Here is an 18,153-nt window from a genome sequence, read left to right as displayed (position 1 = left end):
TCATGATGGAATCGACTGTCAGTCTTCAAGATCCTTTGTCAAGAGTAAGAACCGTACAGAAGCTGAACTGTAATAGTGCCCTGCGGCTCTGTTCTGTCATACTCTTCTTTTGGATAAGTTAGTCATGCATTGTATGTACTGCAAAGTACGAGCCTTTTCAACTCCGCCACTTCTGATAAGACCTGATTTTCTTTAATCCAATATCGTCAGTTCTCTGTTTGGTCTGTATACGGACTCAATCCCGCTCTCTTATTCAATGCACTCTAAGGTGGTAAAATCCACAAGCTACTTTTTCCAATCACTCTGACCATGTCATCTTCAACCTCACAAGTTACTCGAAAATTGACTGAAGCTGACCTTCGATACGCAGACCCTACCACATACTCACCACCACCATCAAATTGGCGGCTGCTGAACAGACAAGCCAAACCACAGTATTATGAAAGTTGGAAGACCTCTCTTGAAAAAGTATCTTTCGAAGGTGAACTAGGTGGGATAGAGCCTAGTCGTATCCCTTATATGGCTCCCGTTCACGCTGGGGAACTTCCCGTCTCGCTGGGAATCAAACCTGGCTTCGCCCAACGACCTGACATCGAAAAATGGACGCTGGATGATATTGTAGATTATACCAACACCGCAAAAGGACGTATAGGAGGACTGAGGGATGAGAAATCATGGTGCGGAACATAATGAGACTTATAAAGATTTATATGATAACAAGCTTAACGAGGATTTGTCTCTTTTGCAGACTACAGATAAGGTTCAATCGGATGGTGGAGGAGGAATAGTGAAAATTGCAGATCGAAGGAAGATCATGGAAGATTTTCATTTTTTGTGATATTATGAAAGTTTAAGACAAACTCATACTGCCATTCCATCGATTATGGAAGATGTAACCTCCCAAGTTCAGAATAGACTACGAACGATCCTAAAACAAGAAGACCACTCAGATAAAGAAAAGGGGTTGAAAGTATTGAAAGATTTCGTCAATGCTAGAAAAGAATATCGGGATTCTTTATATGGATGCGACAAAATTACCCTTGATAGGTTATCTGATAAAACGCAGGAATTTCGAGATTTACTAAACTCGATTGATAAAGATATGAATGCTAGGACTATGAAAACTTGGTGAATGCCGGTAAGATCATGTCAGAACGAATACTTTTTATAGATCTGGGTAGTATGGGAATTGGTGTTCAACAGCTGGTAGAATATCCCTCGACAGTTGAAAAAGGAAATGAGAGAAGGGATGATGAATTTAGTGAGTGCTTGAAATATGAATATCTAACATGTTTCTTGGGTGAGGTATAATATAGTAATTTACTTAAATATGACTCAACTCTCGGCAGAGCGTCAAAATCATAATTTCTTTACACCAATACCAGTTTCGGTATATCGAGAGATACCATGACTGAACCCAAAGTACGATAAATTGCTAGACATACACTTCGAGAATCCTTGGATAAGTTCAGATACAATCCCGATAGGATCAACGTCAAATCTGAGGGCGAAATCATCACAAGAGAAGCTATGCGATTATTCCATGAGGTCGAAACGCCTTATTCTGACTGGGTCGAAAATTACAAATTGGAAAATGGATTAGATGATAATGATGTTATTGAGCATATCAATAAACATAGATCGAAAGATAAGTCTCATACTGAAAAGGAAGCTACCAAATCTGCTAATTTGAGAAAAATACAAGGTCAATTTGTCCATTCCATCAAGGATTGTCGATCTACCGCTCAAAATGTAATTTGATGCGATCATTTCGAAATCAATGATAGGGAGACTGGCCCTGATCAATATAGCGATAAAAATCAGGATGATGTAGTGACATCAAGGATGGTAGGGGTATTCATGAACAAGTTGAAAGCTGATAGAAATCGAATTTATTCTTTGGCTTTACCGTTGAGAGATTATTCGAAGACCTTCTCAAAGGAGAAAAAGAGGTTCCATAACAGTTCTAGTGGATGTATCTCGAAGTCGAAAGATCTCTTTGAGCCTTTGGAAGGGGTCTTGTCGGATGAGGTGCGAACATGGGAACAGTTCTTGGAATTGGGAGAGGAAGATAGGCAAAAGGCTCATGTAGCTTTGACAGCTCTCACAGAGAACAGGAAGACCAACAGTCATGATTCCGTGGTGATATCCGAGGAAAGTATTGCGGATACAGTTTCTCAAGCAGAGATGGTAGATTCTCTCGCAAATAGCTCTGAAGATGGTAGTCAAGATGGATCAACGGCAGGAGAATTATCCTGGGCTGATGTAGATGAAGATGAAGATAAGGTATGGGAAGCTCAATTCGGATCCCGTAAGTGGAGTAGATCATCCTATAGTTTTTTTGATGGATCAATCTGATATTGAGATCTAATCATCTAAAGATATAGGCTGATCAGATCTTGTCGATCAGACACGATAAATTATAGCATCCTTATCATACTGTACAGAAGTATTGTGCCAGATTTAAAGGATTTCGCCACTTGTTCGATCAACTCAAATGAGAAATTGTCCATTCACAGTTTGGATGGGTTTGATTCGTCTTTTATGGTATCGTATGCATGTCCATCGGGGACAATTATCTATAGCTAGGTTAATTTTCCTATGCATCTCGAATCGATACATGTATCCGGCGGGCATGTGAGTGGACCAATGAGATTTAGTTGATTATGACCTTTCAGTCCTCATTTATCGGTCAATGATCGCCTGCCATACGGCCATTCAGCTTTACGCGTTTCATCCTTCATTGTGCAGTGTCCTTTTCATACCTAAATATTGATGAATAGTATCTTTTGTATGACCTTTTGATGTTCAGTCCTCAAACTTGAGGCATACGATTATGGCCATATGCATGTATAAAAGGAATGCAGACAATTTTCGGTCCCATATCATGTCAGCCAAATTTCCATTTTTCCCCCATCAATTACCGTATTAGAAAATGCCTGTACCGGACGATAAGAGATTACCTGTCACCCTTCTATCAGGTTTCCTGGGAAGTGGTAAAACCACCTTACTAAGTTATATTTTGAAATCTAAAGATCATGGTCTGAGATGTGCCGTCATCGTAAATGATATGGGCGCTTTGAACGTAAGTTCTTCCCACTAGTGTGGCACTTCCTCTTTCTCTCTAGCTGACGAGTCATTACATTCTGGTAGATCGACGCAAGCTTGATCAAGAATCATAAGCTTACTCAGAAAGAGGAAAAGGTAGTTCAGATGCAAAATGGTATGTCCAAACCATCGAATATAGAATTCCGCAGGAAGCTGAAGGTAGATTGAACAGGTTGTATTTGCTGTACACTGCGAGCGGATCTATTGGAAGAAGTTGCCAATCTCGCTGAGATGGGATCGTTCGAGTAAGTAAAGTGCACTGTAACTGTGAGGAGATAGAGCTTATCCTATGGTGATGCTTTAGCTACCTGATCATTGAAAGTTCAGGTATATCTGAGCCTATCCAAGTGAGTACCTAGACCCCGCTTTCAGGCTCCTGTGAGCAACAAGGTTCATCTTCTTCCTATAGGTAGCCGAAACGTTCACGCCAGAGTTTGCCGAGTCTATCGAAGGCACCTCGGTGGAAGAGATCGAAGAATCACTTCCAGCCGATGATGGCACGACCCCCGAAGCTCGACGTCGGCTGGCCAACTTGATCGCTGAAGGAGGTTTAAGCAAAGTCGCTAAATTGGATATCTGTGTTTCAATGGTTGACTGTACGACTTTCATGGACGATTTCGATACCACGGACTTCTTGACTGATAGACATGGGAAAGAGGTGAATCCGGAAGATGAGAGGAACATCACTGATCTGTGAGCACACCATCAGCCCTGATACACTGGCTGATCATCCCAAGCATTCCAAGATTGCTAATGGCTTCATTTTATTGGGACATGTCAGGTTGACCGACCAGATTGAATTTGCGAATGTTATCCTGCTGAACAAGACGGATATGGTCAGTAAAGAGCAAATTGCCAAGATCGAGAACCTAGTCAAAACACTCAATCCGTCAGTATAGCATATACCCCTGAAGCTGGACCTATTTGATCAAAGCTTACCTCATATAATCCGTGTAGCGGAGCCAAGATCATACGTACATCATACTCCAAGGTGGACCTCAAAGAGATTCTCAATACAAACTTGTTTGATTTCGCTAAGGCTGCTACTGGTGCCGGCTGGTTGCAATCCCTGAGAGAAAATACATTGATGGAGATAACAGACTCCAAAGGAGTGAAGAAAATGGTCCCCAAACCGGAAACTCTGGAGTGAGTTTCACCACCTTTCGAAGTTTCCATTAATCACAAGAGCCAGGCTGATAATCTATGGTATGTCAGGTACGGTATAAGCTCTTTTGTGTACACCGCACGAAGACCGTTCCATCCTCATCGATTATGGGACCTGCTTTCTTCCCCTTTCTGTATCATTCAATCAGCTGAGGAGGACGAAGAAGAAGAAAACGAGGATGATGAAGACGGAGAAGGAGAGGGAGAAGATGAAGATGTAGAGATGGACGAAGAGAAGTTGAAAGCCCAAAGGTTGGAAGAGATGAAAGCTGAAAAGGAAGCTCTGGATCTACCCTCGAAGGTGAAGTTCAAAAGAGAGTCGAAAGTGTGGAAAGGCGTACTGAGATCGAAGGGCTGGATTTGGTTGGCTACGAGACCTAACTTACATGGTGAATGGTCACAAGCTGGTGTAAGATGACATTTTATCCTGTGATTCTGAGTGTATATAGTGTAATGACTGACGGTGAATGGAGATTGTAGGTGATGTGTACCATCGATGGTGGCGGACCTTGGATGTGCAGGATACCAGAAGATCAATGGCCAGGTGGAGGTGATCAGGAGACTATTGATGCGGTAAAGTTGGATTTCATGGGTGAATGGGGTGATCGTAAGTAATCGTGAATCTTTTCTCGTGCGATGGGACCACAGCTGATGTACGATCAACTTATTTCCCAGGTCGTCAGGAACTTGTTTTCATTGGTCAAGAGTTAGACCAAGAGTTGATCCGGGAGACGATGGACCAGGTTCTTCTTAACGATGATGAATGGGCCCAATGGGAAAAGGTGAATTCATCTTCATCATCTGCAAGAATGTGTCTCTTATTGACGTAAGGTCGGCTGGTGCTGGATAGATCATGAAATCTCGACGATTGAATGATGAAAAGAAGAACGAAAAGCTTTTCAACCTCTTCGATGGTGAGTCGGTCTTTGTATGCTGAATTGTGGCTCTGTTCCCCCGAGCTTACGACACCATTGTTAGATGGCTGGGAAGCTTGGCCTGAACCCATTGAAGATGACGAGGAAGAAGATGAAGAAAGACACAATCATCCTCATGCTGGACACAACCATTCCGCGGTTCCCAAGAAAAAAGCCAAAATTTCAGGAGAGTAGGGAGGAACGCTTCTGCCTTGAAGGTTTCCTTTTGATAGTCTCTTCCGTTGCTTTGTACATAAATTGTACATATATAGCGTAGTCTTCATAAGTGTCCTTCTAAAATTGATGTATATACCATTATTAGTCATTTACACTATGAACACATGACTTGAATTTCAACATTTTCACACAATTAAAGGACCGTTCATATATATGAAACAGTGTTTGTTTGTTTACCTCGATATCTGTGTGTTGTCCAGCTAGTGTACATGGGATGCTCCGTAAGTCTCGATCACATCTTTAGACTGTGTATGTGTACATTTGATATACCAATGGGAAGAGGTCTGTGTGGCGCTTTGATCTTCTCCGTGGCGTTTTGACCTACACTCCTGACCGAAACATCCGGATTGCCTTTCACAAATGCCCCACCTCACTGGGAAAGGTCTATCATATGTATATATACATATGTATCCATATCTCCTCAAATCGGCCACCCTCCCCATATTTGCTCTTGCTGTATATCGAAGTTTTTATTGTAATCCTAACATCCCACACTCATTTTACATTCAGCTCGTTCGAAATGTCGCAAAACATCCTTGACGACGCGTCTGACCTCTTCCAATATGGTGGTGATACCTGGGGTGTTGATCATACAGGTAGGCATTGCTGGTGATGCATAATATTATGGGTTATGGACTGACACATTCACTTAGACGACCCCTTCACACCCCAGTATCAAGATGGTACATTCCACACTACCACCGTGCATATGGCTTGGAGTAGGGTTTGTTGGGAGGGTACGGGCATCAAGATTCATGGTGCGAAGAGGGATAAGTGAGTCAACGATCTGATATCGTCTGCATAATGAACTTTCTCTTTACATGTAGTCCCATCTCAACCAATGTAACCGTTGTCGATTTATCCCCCATCTCCGGGTTTTGAGTCATATATATGATTATCGTGCTTATATACTGTTTACAAACATCAGCCATGGTTTTTACGCGGTCTCAGTCGACAATGCCGAACCTCAACTATTCGACGGATACTCCAAGAAAGAACAGATCAAAGCTGAGCTATACGTTGCGGATGGGTTGGAATGGGGTCAACATGAGCTCACAATTTGGAACGTTAACAAGTTCAACTTCATCAAAAACCACATTTGGTTAGATGTCGATTTCGCTACTATCGATGGTAGCGGGTAAGTCCATTTCTAGTCCACCTAAACGTTCTTAGCCAAAAGCAGGGAGATCTTGGGCTGACTGCTGGAATTTATAGTATCTCTTGTGATGGCCTTCCTGAAATCACAGCTGTCCCACAAGATTCCGGAAACTCCACAACTTCAGTATCTGTCACATCTGCCGACACCACTACTACTCCTAATAGTACCATCTCAGCTTTCACCGTCGAGCCAACAACCACCAGTACTGTGGGTGTTACAACCACGTTGAGCTCCAGCTCCAGCGTGTCTCCGACTACTACTGTCCGATTGGGTTCCACCTTGTGAGCTACCCCAGGTTATCTCCATTCTAAATTTAAGATTGACCGATCTTCCGTTTCAGAGCTAGTTCAATGTCCAACAGTGTCTCCTCCGCTTCTAACAGCACTGCCCCGTAAGTTCTGATCTGCTTATCATACACCTGGCTAAAAATCCTGTTTTTAGAACCGCAAGCAGTACTGGTGCTTCAAGCGCTGGTCAACAAGTGGCGATACCAGGCTTCGAGGGTCAGATCGCCCTTGCTGGTCTGGTCGGATTTTACTTTTTCAGAATCTTCTTGTAACAGGTAATCATATCAGCTGTCATCTGGTTTGAGACTTTCCCACATGTGAAGCCAGCAGCCTTGTTGATTTTAAGGAATATCGTGTGTTCGAGGCGTTTTGGAGTAATAGATCCGGAATTTTTATCGAGTTTAATTTCTGAACCTCTGTTTAGGATGTATATTTGGTCCTTACTTACTTCAAGATTGTACTTGGCATCTCACATGATCATGAGTATTATCGAGGGAGGTAACGAGAGAATGACCAAGCCTATCTGGTACGACTATTAATCCCAGTATTCATTCTGGTGAGGACTTTCTTTAGCGAAAGATCATGGTCATAAATCCACTCGACACAACACTATCAAATATGTCTATACAGTAGTCTTACAATATCGTGACGTCTTGACCACCTTACGAATTTTCGTCGACGCCTTGTCAAGACCATTCATTCTCAGACAGAGAAGCTAGGGAGATGAGGGTCTGATAAGCCTCGATAGGTAATTTGAGGAAAATTGGGACAAAGTCGAAGGGTGACAGCGTGGGGTCTCTTGCAGTTCATCAATCGTGACAGGACGGGGGATGACAGATCGATGTGTGTAAGGCAATCATCCCCTCCAGAGGGGTAAATGGGGGGGGAAGAAGAGAAAAGCTGACCACAGAGGGATAAGAGTATTATTTCGCTGGCTGGGTTGGCGGATAATGAGGTGCGCGTTTGTATACTACATGTCTGATACAAAGCTGCCAGCAAGATACACGGCTCGGACAGATGTGTATCCTGGGAGTATGGTTCGGATGCATCACTTAAGGACGTGTATGTGTAGTCGTAGTATACCCAGTTACATGCAATCGGCAATAAAGTGGTAAATGTCGATGAGATCCAACAGCGTTAAAGGAGGAGCTCATGAAACCTCAAGATGGACAGTGCATACCCTGGATGGAGGAATCGGACGATAACGAGGTGTATACTGCTGTTTAGGATGCTGAAAGTGGAGATTCCAGCTAAGATGAGGACGATTAGTCTCAATAGATGGCTTTTCGGACAGATCACAAGAGATGGTATGCCTAAACAATCCCGCCTACCAGCTAGAGCAAAGCTGTAATCGAGACCGGTAAGGCGATCATACATGCATCGATTTTCCCGCTCAGCAGATCGGACTCGTTTGGGTCATCGACGTCGTTACAGTGAGCTTGACTACACCGGTACTTGGAAAACTATCAGGGACTGGTGCCAAGATGCTCGGTCTGCTTCAACTCTGATCATGGGAAGATCTCGGTCCGTTGTGCTTGCGTTAGCAAATTCGACCCTAGATCCATGCAGATCGGGAGAACCTCTAGGGCACTCAAAATATACCTGCTGGAAGTAAACATGAAGACCAAAAAGTCCTCATCAATGCGTAAGATTTGAAAGGATTGTACAGATGGACGGTTCATCATTTCGAAGTCCTAAAATCACATTCCGAACTCAACAAGGACTGCTAAGATGATATATATATACATACATAACCTCTCACCCAACTATGCTAATTCCCTCAATCCGCCGTTCAAATCTTACTGAAAAGCAGCATATTACAGACGTAGTAGTAGTTTGAACACCTGCTAGACATGTCCTCCGGTCCTTCAGGAGGTAAACAGCCTTGCGATCACCACCATGATCACAATGACCCCGGGGAGATCGAGTTGAGCCAACTAGGAGACGATACCAGTATCGTTCCGGTTTCTCTGACTCGCAGAGCGACAACCTGGTCGAGCACTGGTCAGACAAGAGTCGATACCTGGAATACAGAGGATTGTACAGAATCGTCGAAAGGGAAGGAGGCGATCAAATTGACCGATTTCGACGATGTGGAACTGACCGAATTGGAAGATATGGTTCCCCCACTACCAACACACCGCGATACGGCTTTATCAGCTGCACACAACAGTAAGCGGAGGACCCGCTTCAATAATGATTCGCAAACACGTCAAGAGACGCTTGATCAGATCGCCCCTACAATATCGTCCAACTCGGATGAGTCAATCGGAACGGTGAGCACACCGTATCCTCATGGTTAAATATAAGGACCCTGTGGCTGACTTGTAATTGTTCTCAATGCAGCTCACAGCCAGTTGGCAATGGAGACAGGGACAGTCCTACAGTAAGAAAGACCCACAGACAAAACTTGACGAACCTCCAATACGTCGTGATACGTATCTGGGTGTTCTTCCACAATGGCGCGCCATTGCAGATAAGTATAAACAGAAGGCCGATGATATCAGTATCTCTAAATATCAGAACGGTGGTGATACCGCTGAGTTCCACTATTCCAATATGGAAGAACACAAAGCGAGGGATACGTATCGGGAAGCTTCTAAAGCTTGGGATACCTGCATGTTAGAATTATACGGAAGATCCATGGACGCTGCTGTTCGAATCACAGCTCAGATGTTAACTTCAATCAAGAAAGAACAGAAAAAGAGATATGGGCAATCTACAGATATTGACGATGAGGTACTGACGAAGACTTGGAAAGACGCCATGTACACCCATTTTGACGAGACGTTAAGTGATTTCCTAATGACTTGGAATCACCAGAAGCCAGTTAAGAAGAAAGAATTGAAAAAGGCTGATGAGCAAATGCGTAAACTTCGTGAGCTCCATCATGCCCTGAACTACGGGACGATCTCAATGAGAGGTGATCGAGATTCTGTTACTTGTACGTGGATATCTAGGACAGTGGAAGAACGGGGATTACCTGGACCTGGTATATTGTTTGGGAGAGAACCCAAAGATAAGTCTAGAATCGTAACGGAGACGGGATGGATATGGAAGGATGGTGAGGTGACATTTCTCGGTACAAACTAGGACGCCAAGTCGTAAGTAGTAGGATGTCGACCTTCTTAAAGCGTATGGACTGCGGATGATTGTAAAATAAATTCCCAATGAGAGCGTATGAGAGCAAAAGTAGCGAGTTCGGGATGCAACGCAGATACTTGCAGCAGACAATGAGACGCGGTATGGGGCATAAATACTCTACATACATGAAGTATTGTATCTTTCTACTGGGTCTGATTCGATCCCAAGACTCGTCGCCGGAGAGTCGACATTTCCAGTTTAGTCTGAATCACTATCTTCGTCTTCAGATAAGATCCTTCCCACTCTTCTCGACCTGTAATTACTAGTGAAGCTATTCGCATATGGCACTGGCGAAGCATCGATCACGATCCTTGAGGTTTCCAAATGCAAACCACTCTCGTCCATTGGAGGAACCTTTATCCAAGTCCACCTCAGCCAACCATCTTCCCTACCGTCCACCGACTGATGAATTTCCCAAACAGATCCTTCCTGCAAATTTGGTAAACAGCTGGTCATCTTCTGGACCATTGCAAATATCGCTTGTTTGTATTTGATCTCGTATTCTATCATATCATAATATGGTGTGGTCGAAGTCAAGTTATCATCGCCTTGAAGAGATTTCCTGCGAAGGTACTCTCGTTGGGTTTCACCTCTCCTAGGGACGATGAGTGTAGGTCGTTTCGAAGGTATCTTCAGGACGATACAAGGATCGAATATTCTGAGGGATTTAGGTAATGCCATGTCATCGAGCGCTTCTTGCTGTGCACATCATTTGGTCAGTGAGTGCTAGTACCGGTACTCGGAGCGGAATGCTGAGCTGGACTTGCAAGCGAATATGGTGTGCCAGTTTCTCCAGTGCCCGTATGGACCTAGTGAAAATCCCATTTTCTAGTAAATGTACATTCCCCTATGATGGGTAAACCATCCATCATCTTCCCAAGTTTCTCCTCGAATCTACCCAATTGCAGGTCTTCTAACCTTGGCCAAAGAACTCCTATCTCCTTGATAAAACTGACTGTGCCTTTTTCATAGTCATCCAACTTCCTACTTCCCGTCACTCGTAGATATAGAGTCTTGAGATGCCATTCTTCTTGCTTGTGGCCCTCGCACCAGCACGTATGGAAATATCTCAATTGCTCAAGAGGGTCATAAGTTTGGGCCCAGGCACCACTATCATCCTTTGGTCCTGTCAATCTCATCTTCAGATGCTCCAACCCGGGCAAAGCTGGCAGGAATACGATTGGCAGTGTTTGCGAACAACTTGAGCATCCAAGGCTGATACTTAGAGAAGTGACCTTCGGCAAGATGTATTCAGGTGGGAACAACAAATCTTCGGTTGTGAAAGCGGAACCATGGTCGCACAAGGGTATATCTTCGATGACCAGCTCTTCCAAATTTGACAGCTTCAAAAACAGAATATGTGGCCAGCACATCCGAGTATCGCTTTAGATTGGGAATCTCTATCCGTACACGTCTAGAATCAGAGTATTATCGGCTGATGTTCTGCCCATACGATGAAGCTTTAATCTATATATCTAGACGACTCACCCTTGCTGTCTCTAATCTGGTGCAGAATGACGCTGGCTGGGGCTGTATCTGTAGTTGAACCACCGGGGAACACCACATCTTTCGAAAGCATGATCTTCTCATTTGTATGCTTGGACCATGCCTTGGTGTAGGGTAACATGATCTTACCTTTCAACCTCAAATCGCTCTTCAACATCCTGACAACGGGGACTTGTGAATGGTGTCTTCCGTCGGAGAGGGACAGGTCAGGAATGGGGGCATTACGTGGCATTTTCCGGCCTCTTATCAGAATCAGCTTTCCGCTCTTCCCCTCTTTATTTCGAGATGTCGAGTTCGAGATTTGCATCCCAATGTCAGTTCAAGCCAGCAACGACAACATTGCAATACAGCATTCAACTCGGACAGTGAAATCGTTCACCTCGTCTAAATCCTCATTGACAATATGCCTCGACTGATCACAGCTCTCCCAGCTATACCGAAAACATACCCGGTACCAGGATACCGACATTTCTTGACACCCCTTAGAAAGTTGATATTTGACTATGATGCCGAATCACCTTCGCAGCAGGGTATAAGGTAAGTGGGAGGGATCAACCGGAAAGAACCGCTCGATCTCATACCCTCACCATCCTCGTGTTCTAACTAAAGCTGCGTATAATCTGTTAGATCGTTCATCAAGAAACCTCTGATAAATCTAGCCCGAGAGAACCCAGATGTTGAGTTTGTAGTGAGGAGGCTGAAGAGGGGGAAAGCTGCGGTCTTGAGAGGACATTACGGTGAGCTTAATCGCTCGATATTACTTCTGGAAATGAAGTTCGCTGATTAGATAGTCAATAGTCAATAGTCGAGATAAGGTGATATGTGTGAACAAGTTGGAGATGGATGGAGTATCGAATAAAGTAAGCGAAGTCAATCCTATTGTCGCAGATATACTTGATGTCGGACTATCACAAGTGTTCAAATGGAACTGATGTCGATATGTTGATTTTTTCTTCCTCAGGTCAACCTGCTACTGAATTCCTCAGGAGCCAAAATCAAACCACTCAAAAACCTCACTTTGGAAGCTGCACCAGCATCAGAATCAGCTCGAGGAGTCTGGTCCGCACTCCATGATCAGACAAAAGATGGACAAGGGTATAGGATATAGTCATGAGATCTGTATGCATTGTATAAGTATCCCAGAAGCAATCAATTATGATCGATATTCTCTAAAAGGTCCCTGAATGTTCCTAATCTTCCCTTTTCCGACAATCCATATACATGGCTCACTCAGAGTTCTTGGAAGTACCTATCACATGTAAAGCTTTCATGAGCTTCAAGGTTTACGAAATAGCTTGATGAATGGGTTTGTGAGTGGAAGGCGGTATCAAATGACCATTACTCACTCATCAATTTGCCAAGCCTGTTCCCAATATTTGACATCCACTTTCAATCCCGCTTTTTCACTTTCGTTAAGTATCCTCTCGTGCAATTCCAAATTTTTCCTACACAGGACTAGATCCTGTTTTCTCATTCTCAATAAAGGGCAGAAATCGTTCCCACCATCTCCGATATAGACGATCTTGTCAAAGGAATCTTTACCGCCATTGGCAGCGAGGTAAGTATCGAGTTCATCACCTTTGCACATGTTTGCCAGGCAGCCTATGGAACATCCATGAGGAGGCTGGTCGGCAGGCAATCTACGTCCAATGATTAGATGATCCGGAGCGGAAGGGTTCCAGTGAGCTGGGTTGGTGATGATTTGGGAGAATAGGGAGGTGAGACCGTGTTTCTACGGACGAAAGATAAGTCAGTATGTCATGACAGTATTATAGTACGTTGGTGTTCGTGGAGATATAGCGGAACATGAGGGGTTGTAGTAGCATATAGGAAGCAAGTTTGACAAATTCATACTCACTTCGAGGATAGTACCGATGTAGACTTCGTTGGAATTGGACAAACACAAGAAAGTGGTATCCTTAGATCTGGCTTGCAAAGAAGTTACAGCACGTTTCATAGCTGGGTGCTATGAGTATTTGAGGATTCACGTCAGATACTAGACTGTATTGTAGGAGAGTGAGATCTAACGTGAAAGCGGTAAGGAATGATCATGGATGATGTAGTCACAAACAGTCTCTGTACTCACGAATGGTAGGATCCTAAGAGCTTCTAAGACATCCTCCTTCTTGAACCCCTTCTCATAAAGATCTTTCATAGTATCATTACTGCATTGTACTATCGATATCAGCCCCATTTTCGATAGTCACGCTCGGCAACGCCCCATCTCACCCTCCGCGCAAGGCAATATGACCAACTCCCTTCCGCTGCCCGTCCCCTTGGCCCACCGTTTCCAGCCCTTCCGCGCCGGCTCATGCTATGACACTTACACTACATCAGGTGTGCATTGCATACCGGTCCCAGCCGATTTTCTAGTCTGCAACAACCTTCTCAATTCGGTTGATAACACCTCGAACACCCATCGGTCGGTATCTTGGTCTACGAAGGACCAGTCAAAGTCGAAGACAATAAGTTGTTTTCCAGGCATATTGGGAGCGGCGGTACAAGGATACTGTGAGTGACTTATACGGAGGTGTAGAGTATTCTTCAATGGTTTCTTGTACACAAGCTTGGAAAGATATGAAGGTGATCAAACGTTTGAGTTTGGTCTGTATCTCGAGACTTTTTCGGTGGACTCAGTCCAGGCACGGTTGTTAGTTATGCGGATGAACCAACAATTGATGGCGAGTGAGAGAGTGGCTGTGGAGATCAATAGATATCTCATGAAGAATCGTCTGCAAAAAGCTGATCTCCATTCTATGTGGTGCTATATCGTTGGAAAAGAGTGCAGTAATACTTTAGCATCCTTAAACGTCGTGGCCTGCAACCAATGCTCAATGTTATCGGACAAAGGAAGTTCTCGATATGGGGTATTGATGGATCAATTGGGTTGGTCACAGAAAGGAAGCACTTCACGCGCCACCTATGAAGAGGAAAAGTATGTATATATGCATACTGAATGTCCATGATGACCCTCAAGGCCCCGAAAGAAACATGTGTATGTATATGTATATTATAAAAGTGATATATATCTAAGTATATATTCAGGTAATCGAAGAGAAATCATGGTACTCCTGCTTTGTTACCGGTGAACAGTAATTTTATAGTCCCAAACCTGATCTGACAGCATCGGTCAAAGGCCATGACGAACCTGTCCAATCTCCATCTATAGAAAAGACATTACATCCCCTGAGACCTACTTGAGCAGCAAATTGACCTTTCAAGTTCATCGATTGGGTGTCGTCATAGGTGATGATTTGGCCAGATGAAGAGGACTTGAGCCATGGCTACAAACGGAATAAATCGGGTCAGTAAGAGAGAAAGTCAAGGACACCACACATGATGTTGGGGCCATGTGTATGTAAAATGGATTTTACTTACGGTACTAGAACAACTATCCCAGTGTCTAGTAAATCCACCTTCACCGACGTAGTCTCCATCTTCTAACGTCAAAGCCCCTTGGTCAATGAGAGAATAGAACATGACTTGACCATCGGATGAGCCTCCATTATCATTGTAGATTGTAACATCTGATGCTCGATTTTGGATTCGGGTAGAGTTGGAGTTCTTGTGAGGAGGTGAGGGGAATGAAGATCGTCGACGTTGTTTGAGTGATGAGGCAGTAGATTTCTGAAGGTATCCGTAGCTGTGTGATAATAAGATCAATTGATCAATTCAAGATCTGAAGCAGGAGTCAATATATGAGTACTCACGCTGGTACACCCAAAGTAATTTGATTGGCAGGCATACCGGCACCAGTCCAAGATGATACAGCTGCATAGGCATTCGCCAACGGTTGAGTCGAATTTCCACAAGCGTCCGAGAGAGGTGCATTAGGTCCCGGAGTAGAAGAAGCTAGTGATAATCAAAATCAATGTCACTTCATATCCTATAGTCTGACTGATAATGAGAAGAAACACTTACATCCCCAAACGTCATAGTTCATAATCAATATCCAATCAATCACTTTTGCGAATTCCGACACGTCACTCATAGGGGAACCATTCGAATCGGCAAATGGCCAAACTTGAGTAGCAGTCGTGATTAGCGCACCTGTCGGGAGGGCATTTCGAAGTTCTTGCAAGAACAAGAGGAAGTTTGCCGAATCATTCGAAGAAACAGCATTTCCATCTGCACCTGTTGTTCCTGGATATTCCCAATCGATATCAATACCATCTAAATCATACGTGTTATACGCATCTAGGATGTTCTGAACGAAAGTAGCTCTTGAGGCTGAATTACCACAAATGGTAGAGAAGTATGCCGAACCTGTCCATCCTCCTATAGACAATTTAACTCTTTTACCATTTGAGTGTGCAGCAGTCACCAATCTATTCAATAGATCCTCTGAATCATCTTGAGTGAATTCCAAACCATTGCTCGATGTGGGTAAGGCAAAAGCGAAATCTACTACATCGAATCGGCTGAAGTCGACTGATTCAGGTGGGAGATGGGTTGCGGCCCAATCAGGGTAGTAGGCTGCCATGATAGTTGATCCGATTGCGTCCAAACTGGTAGAAGCAGTGGCTGATGCGGCTGAAGAAGTGGAAGTGACGGATGCGGTAGCAGAGACGTTAAGGGATATGGTACTGGAAGGTTCGAAAGTGGTAATATTGGAGGATGTAGAAGAGGCGAAATCGGAAATGAGAGTTGAGGTAATGTTAGGATAAGCAGTTGAGGAAGTTGTGAGGGATGATTGAGTAGAGGTGATAGCTTCAGTCTCATTCCAGGTGAGAGAAGCGGTTTCGCTAGCTGTTAGGGAGACAGTTTCACTGGCTGTTAACGAGGCGGTTTCATTGCCTGTTACAGACGCGGTCTCGCTGGCCGTTATGGAAGCAGTTTCACTAGCGGTGATTGATGAAGCAGAAGCTGTCGAGGAAGCAGAAGCGGAGATTTTACTCGACGAGGAGCTCGATCCTTCTGTAGAGGAAGCGGAAGAAGAGCTCAACGACGTCGAAGCCGATTTTGAACCTGAGTGAGAGCTCGAGGTATGCTGTGAATCTGTGATACTACTTTCATAGTCTGACCACGATGACGAAGCTGAGGCTGAAGCTGTTATCGAAGCTGAATGGGATGAAGAAGCTGAAGGGATGTCGGATGAGTAGATGGAAGAAGATGATATAGATGACGGACTTGCGTCTATTGTCGAAGAGGCCAGAGAGGATGTTAAGGACATAGAAGGGAAGTCGGATAGGTAGGTGCTGGAGGGTACAGCTGATTCGTCATTATATCCCGATGATGAGGCAGAAGCTGATGGATAGCTTGATGATGATGCATCAGGTGATGTGGGTGACGCTGTACCCCATTGGAAGCTAGTACTTGACGAGCTAGCGGATGGGTCGTCTGAAGATGATACAGGGATTGCAGAAGGGGATTGGTTGGAAGAGGATGGTAGAGCGACTGAGCTGGACGCTATGGAAGAAGTCGAAGTCACTACAGATGCCGAGGAACTACTCTGATCTTCATTATCTGATCCACTATTCCCTCCCGATCCTGGCAGAACCACTGGTACTTGATCTGTAGGTTGGACCCATACCGTGTGAGTTGCCGTACGCTGTACTACAACAGTGGTAGTTGCAGTGATGGGCATCAACCTCTCATCCAGATGAGGGTGGTGCTGAGGTTTTCTAGGGAGGTTCCTATGTGCTGATACGTCCGCTGGGGCAAAGAGGAAGGAAAGGGCGAAAAGGAATGAAGAGGGTTTAGTGAGTGGATGCATCATTGATAGATGTATGTTCCGATAATTTAGCTGTCCAGAGCTGATAGATGTTGTTTTTCCAAGAGCCGGTCTTGAGTATTGTAAGTTGACAGATCTACTGTCTATTGGAGTGATCGTTACGCCCTGCTTGGGCTTGTATTATAATCTGGTCGGAGAAGGATAGAAGGAGAACAATGATAGAGAGAGAAAGAATAATGATGAGGAGGATAGTATGAAGAGTGGAATGAAGAATGTACTTCTTCTTTTGATTTTGGTTTTTGTGATTCAATCAATTTGGATTTGCTAGATCGTAATGTCGCAGTATCATTCTATGATTCCTGTACTACCTGCATCACTAATCCATTCCATAGTGTTGCTGCATAGTATCAGGGTTGAAGGGTTTGTATGGAGGCGTTGTAGGTGACGTGTGGGGAGGTAAGGAAATATTAGAATATTAGGGCAAGATGGCTCTCATCTTACTGCCCAGTGGTAGGATATCCTTCAATGGATGAGTATGCCAATAGCTCCGCATCTCCTTGCTTCTTCTAATCGCGCATAGGTCGTACTTTAGCGGAGAGATCATATCCAAGGGATGGCTGAACAATATTCAAAGAATGTCGTGAACCCCGACAATTGAGCCATCTCATTTTTTCAGATTTGTTTGGTTCCATCCATCGAACACCTTTCCGACTCAGGCACAACACGGTAAAAACGTGAGATACCGCGCACTAGTACATGATGATCATTACTTGTGAATGTCATTTTGTCCTCGGGGTGGTGCATCATATGTGTGAGGGTACATATATAACAGCCAGTGCTGGTTAATGATCACCCAGGACTGTGGTCTTGATGAATAACAGACGTAGTGTACTATTTCTGAGTGTTACCAGTCTTTGGTCTCGAGCAAGTGAACGACTGTCATCATATGTGGAGGCCAGC

At 44.1% G+C, this 18,153-nt stretch overlaps 10 protein-coding genes across 10 annotated transcripts; 6 read left to right on the top strand and 4 right to left on the bottom strand.

Annotated features, from left to right (window-relative positions):
- Nucleotides 1-309: 309 nt before the first annotated feature.
- V865_001780 (uncharacterized protein) lies at nucleotides 310-690 on the top strand (the record flags this gene model as incomplete). Its single annotated transcript, XM_066225594.1, has 1 exon — nucleotides 310-690. One exon carries the CDS (start codon nucleotides 310-312, stop codon nucleotides 688-690), a length of 381 nt encoding a protein of 126 aa, XP_066081691.1.
- A 456-nt stretch (nucleotides 691-1,146) lies between these two features.
- Nucleotides 1,147-2,392, top strand: V865_001779 (uncharacterized protein; the record flags this gene model as incomplete). The annotated part of the gene is made up of 5 exons (XM_066225593.1): nucleotides 1,147-1,261; nucleotides 1,350-1,390; nucleotides 1,468-1,752; nucleotides 1,825-2,311; nucleotides 2,388-2,392. The coding sequence occupies 5 exons, from the start codon at nucleotides 1,147-1,149 to the stop codon at nucleotides 2,390-2,392; spliced, it is 933 nt and encodes a 310-aa protein (XP_066081690.1).
- A 543-nt stretch (nucleotides 2,393-2,935) lies between these two features.
- On the top strand, nucleotides 2,936-5,381 carry V865_001778 (uncharacterized protein; the record flags this gene model as incomplete). Its single annotated transcript, XM_066225592.1, has 12 exons — nucleotides 2,936-3,085; nucleotides 3,154-3,223; nucleotides 3,281-3,353; nucleotides 3,413-3,455; nucleotides 3,518-3,801; nucleotides 3,890-3,997; nucleotides 4,066-4,254; nucleotides 4,324-4,681; nucleotides 4,753-4,879; nucleotides 4,948-5,054; nucleotides 5,123-5,186; nucleotides 5,251-5,381. 12 exons carry the CDS (start codon nucleotides 2,936-2,938, stop codon nucleotides 5,379-5,381), a joined length of 1,704 nt encoding a protein of 567 aa, XP_066081689.1.
- A 562-nt stretch (nucleotides 5,382-5,943) lies between these two features.
- V865_001777 (uncharacterized protein) lies at nucleotides 5,944-7,141 on the top strand (the record flags this gene model as incomplete). The annotated part of the gene is made up of 6 exons (XM_066225591.1): nucleotides 5,944-6,019; nucleotides 6,077-6,197; nucleotides 6,352-6,561; nucleotides 6,639-6,863; nucleotides 6,923-6,973; nucleotides 7,024-7,141. The coding sequence occupies 6 exons, from the start codon at nucleotides 5,944-5,946 to the stop codon at nucleotides 7,139-7,141; spliced, it is 801 nt and encodes a 266-aa protein (XP_066081688.1).
- Nucleotides 7,142-8,722: 1,581 nt separating this feature from the next.
- On the top strand, nucleotides 8,723-9,962 carry V865_001776 (uncharacterized protein; the record flags this gene model as incomplete). Its single annotated transcript, XM_066225590.1, has 2 exons — nucleotides 8,723-9,145; nucleotides 9,216-9,962. 2 exons carry the CDS (start codon nucleotides 8,723-8,725, stop codon nucleotides 9,960-9,962), a joined length of 1,170 nt encoding a protein of 389 aa, XP_066081687.1.
- A 249-nt stretch (nucleotides 9,963-10,211) lies between these two features.
- V865_001775 (uncharacterized protein) lies at nucleotides 10,212-10,694 on the bottom strand (the record flags this gene model as incomplete). Its single annotated transcript, XM_066225589.1, has 1 exon — nucleotides 10,212-10,694. One exon carries the CDS (start codon nucleotides 10,692-10,694, stop codon nucleotides 10,212-10,214), a length of 483 nt encoding a protein of 160 aa, XP_066081686.1.
- Nucleotides 10,695-10,822: 128 nt separating this feature from the next.
- Nucleotides 10,823-11,751, bottom strand: V865_001774 (uncharacterized protein; the record flags this gene model as incomplete). The annotated part of the gene is made up of 2 exons (XM_066225588.1): nucleotides 10,823-11,340; nucleotides 11,502-11,751. 2 exons carry the CDS (start codon nucleotides 11,749-11,751, stop codon nucleotides 10,823-10,825), a joined length of 768 nt encoding a protein of 255 aa, XP_066081685.1.
- Nucleotides 11,752-11,922: 171 nt separating this feature from the next.
- V865_001773 (uncharacterized protein) lies at nucleotides 11,923-12,627 on the top strand (the record flags this gene model as incomplete). Its single annotated transcript, XM_066225587.1, has 4 exons — nucleotides 11,923-12,056; nucleotides 12,147-12,256; nucleotides 12,318-12,379; nucleotides 12,481-12,627. The coding sequence occupies 4 exons, from the start codon at nucleotides 11,923-11,925 to the stop codon at nucleotides 12,625-12,627; spliced, it is 453 nt and encodes a 150-aa protein (XP_066081684.1).
- Nucleotides 12,628-12,861: 234 nt separating this feature from the next.
- Nucleotides 12,862-14,004, bottom strand: V865_001772 (uncharacterized protein; the record flags this gene model as incomplete). The annotated part of the gene is made up of 4 exons (XM_066225586.1): nucleotides 12,862-13,251; nucleotides 13,378-13,485; nucleotides 13,606-13,684; nucleotides 13,847-14,004. The coding sequence occupies 4 exons, from the start codon at nucleotides 14,002-14,004 to the stop codon at nucleotides 12,862-12,864; spliced, it is 735 nt and encodes a 244-aa protein (XP_066081683.1).
- A 613-nt stretch (nucleotides 14,005-14,617) lies between these two features.
- On the bottom strand, nucleotides 14,618-17,238 carry V865_001771 (uncharacterized protein; the record flags this gene model as incomplete). Its single annotated transcript, XM_066225585.1, has 4 exons — nucleotides 14,618-14,803; nucleotides 14,898-15,162; nucleotides 15,230-15,371; nucleotides 15,441-17,238. 4 exons carry the CDS (start codon nucleotides 17,236-17,238, stop codon nucleotides 14,618-14,620), a joined length of 2,391 nt encoding a protein of 796 aa, XP_066081682.1.
- Nucleotides 17,239-18,153: the final 915 nt, after the last annotated feature.

This window comes from Kwoniella europaea, chromosome 1, assembly GCF_036810445.1.
Source record: "Kwoniella europaea PYCC6329 chromosome 1, complete sequence".
Lineage (NCBI taxonomy): Eukaryota > Fungi > Basidiomycota > Tremellomycetes > Tremellales > Cryptococcaceae > Kwoniella > Kwoniella europaea.
Note: the sequence above shows the minus strand (reverse complement) of the source record. Positions and strands in the feature narration are given on the sequence as shown.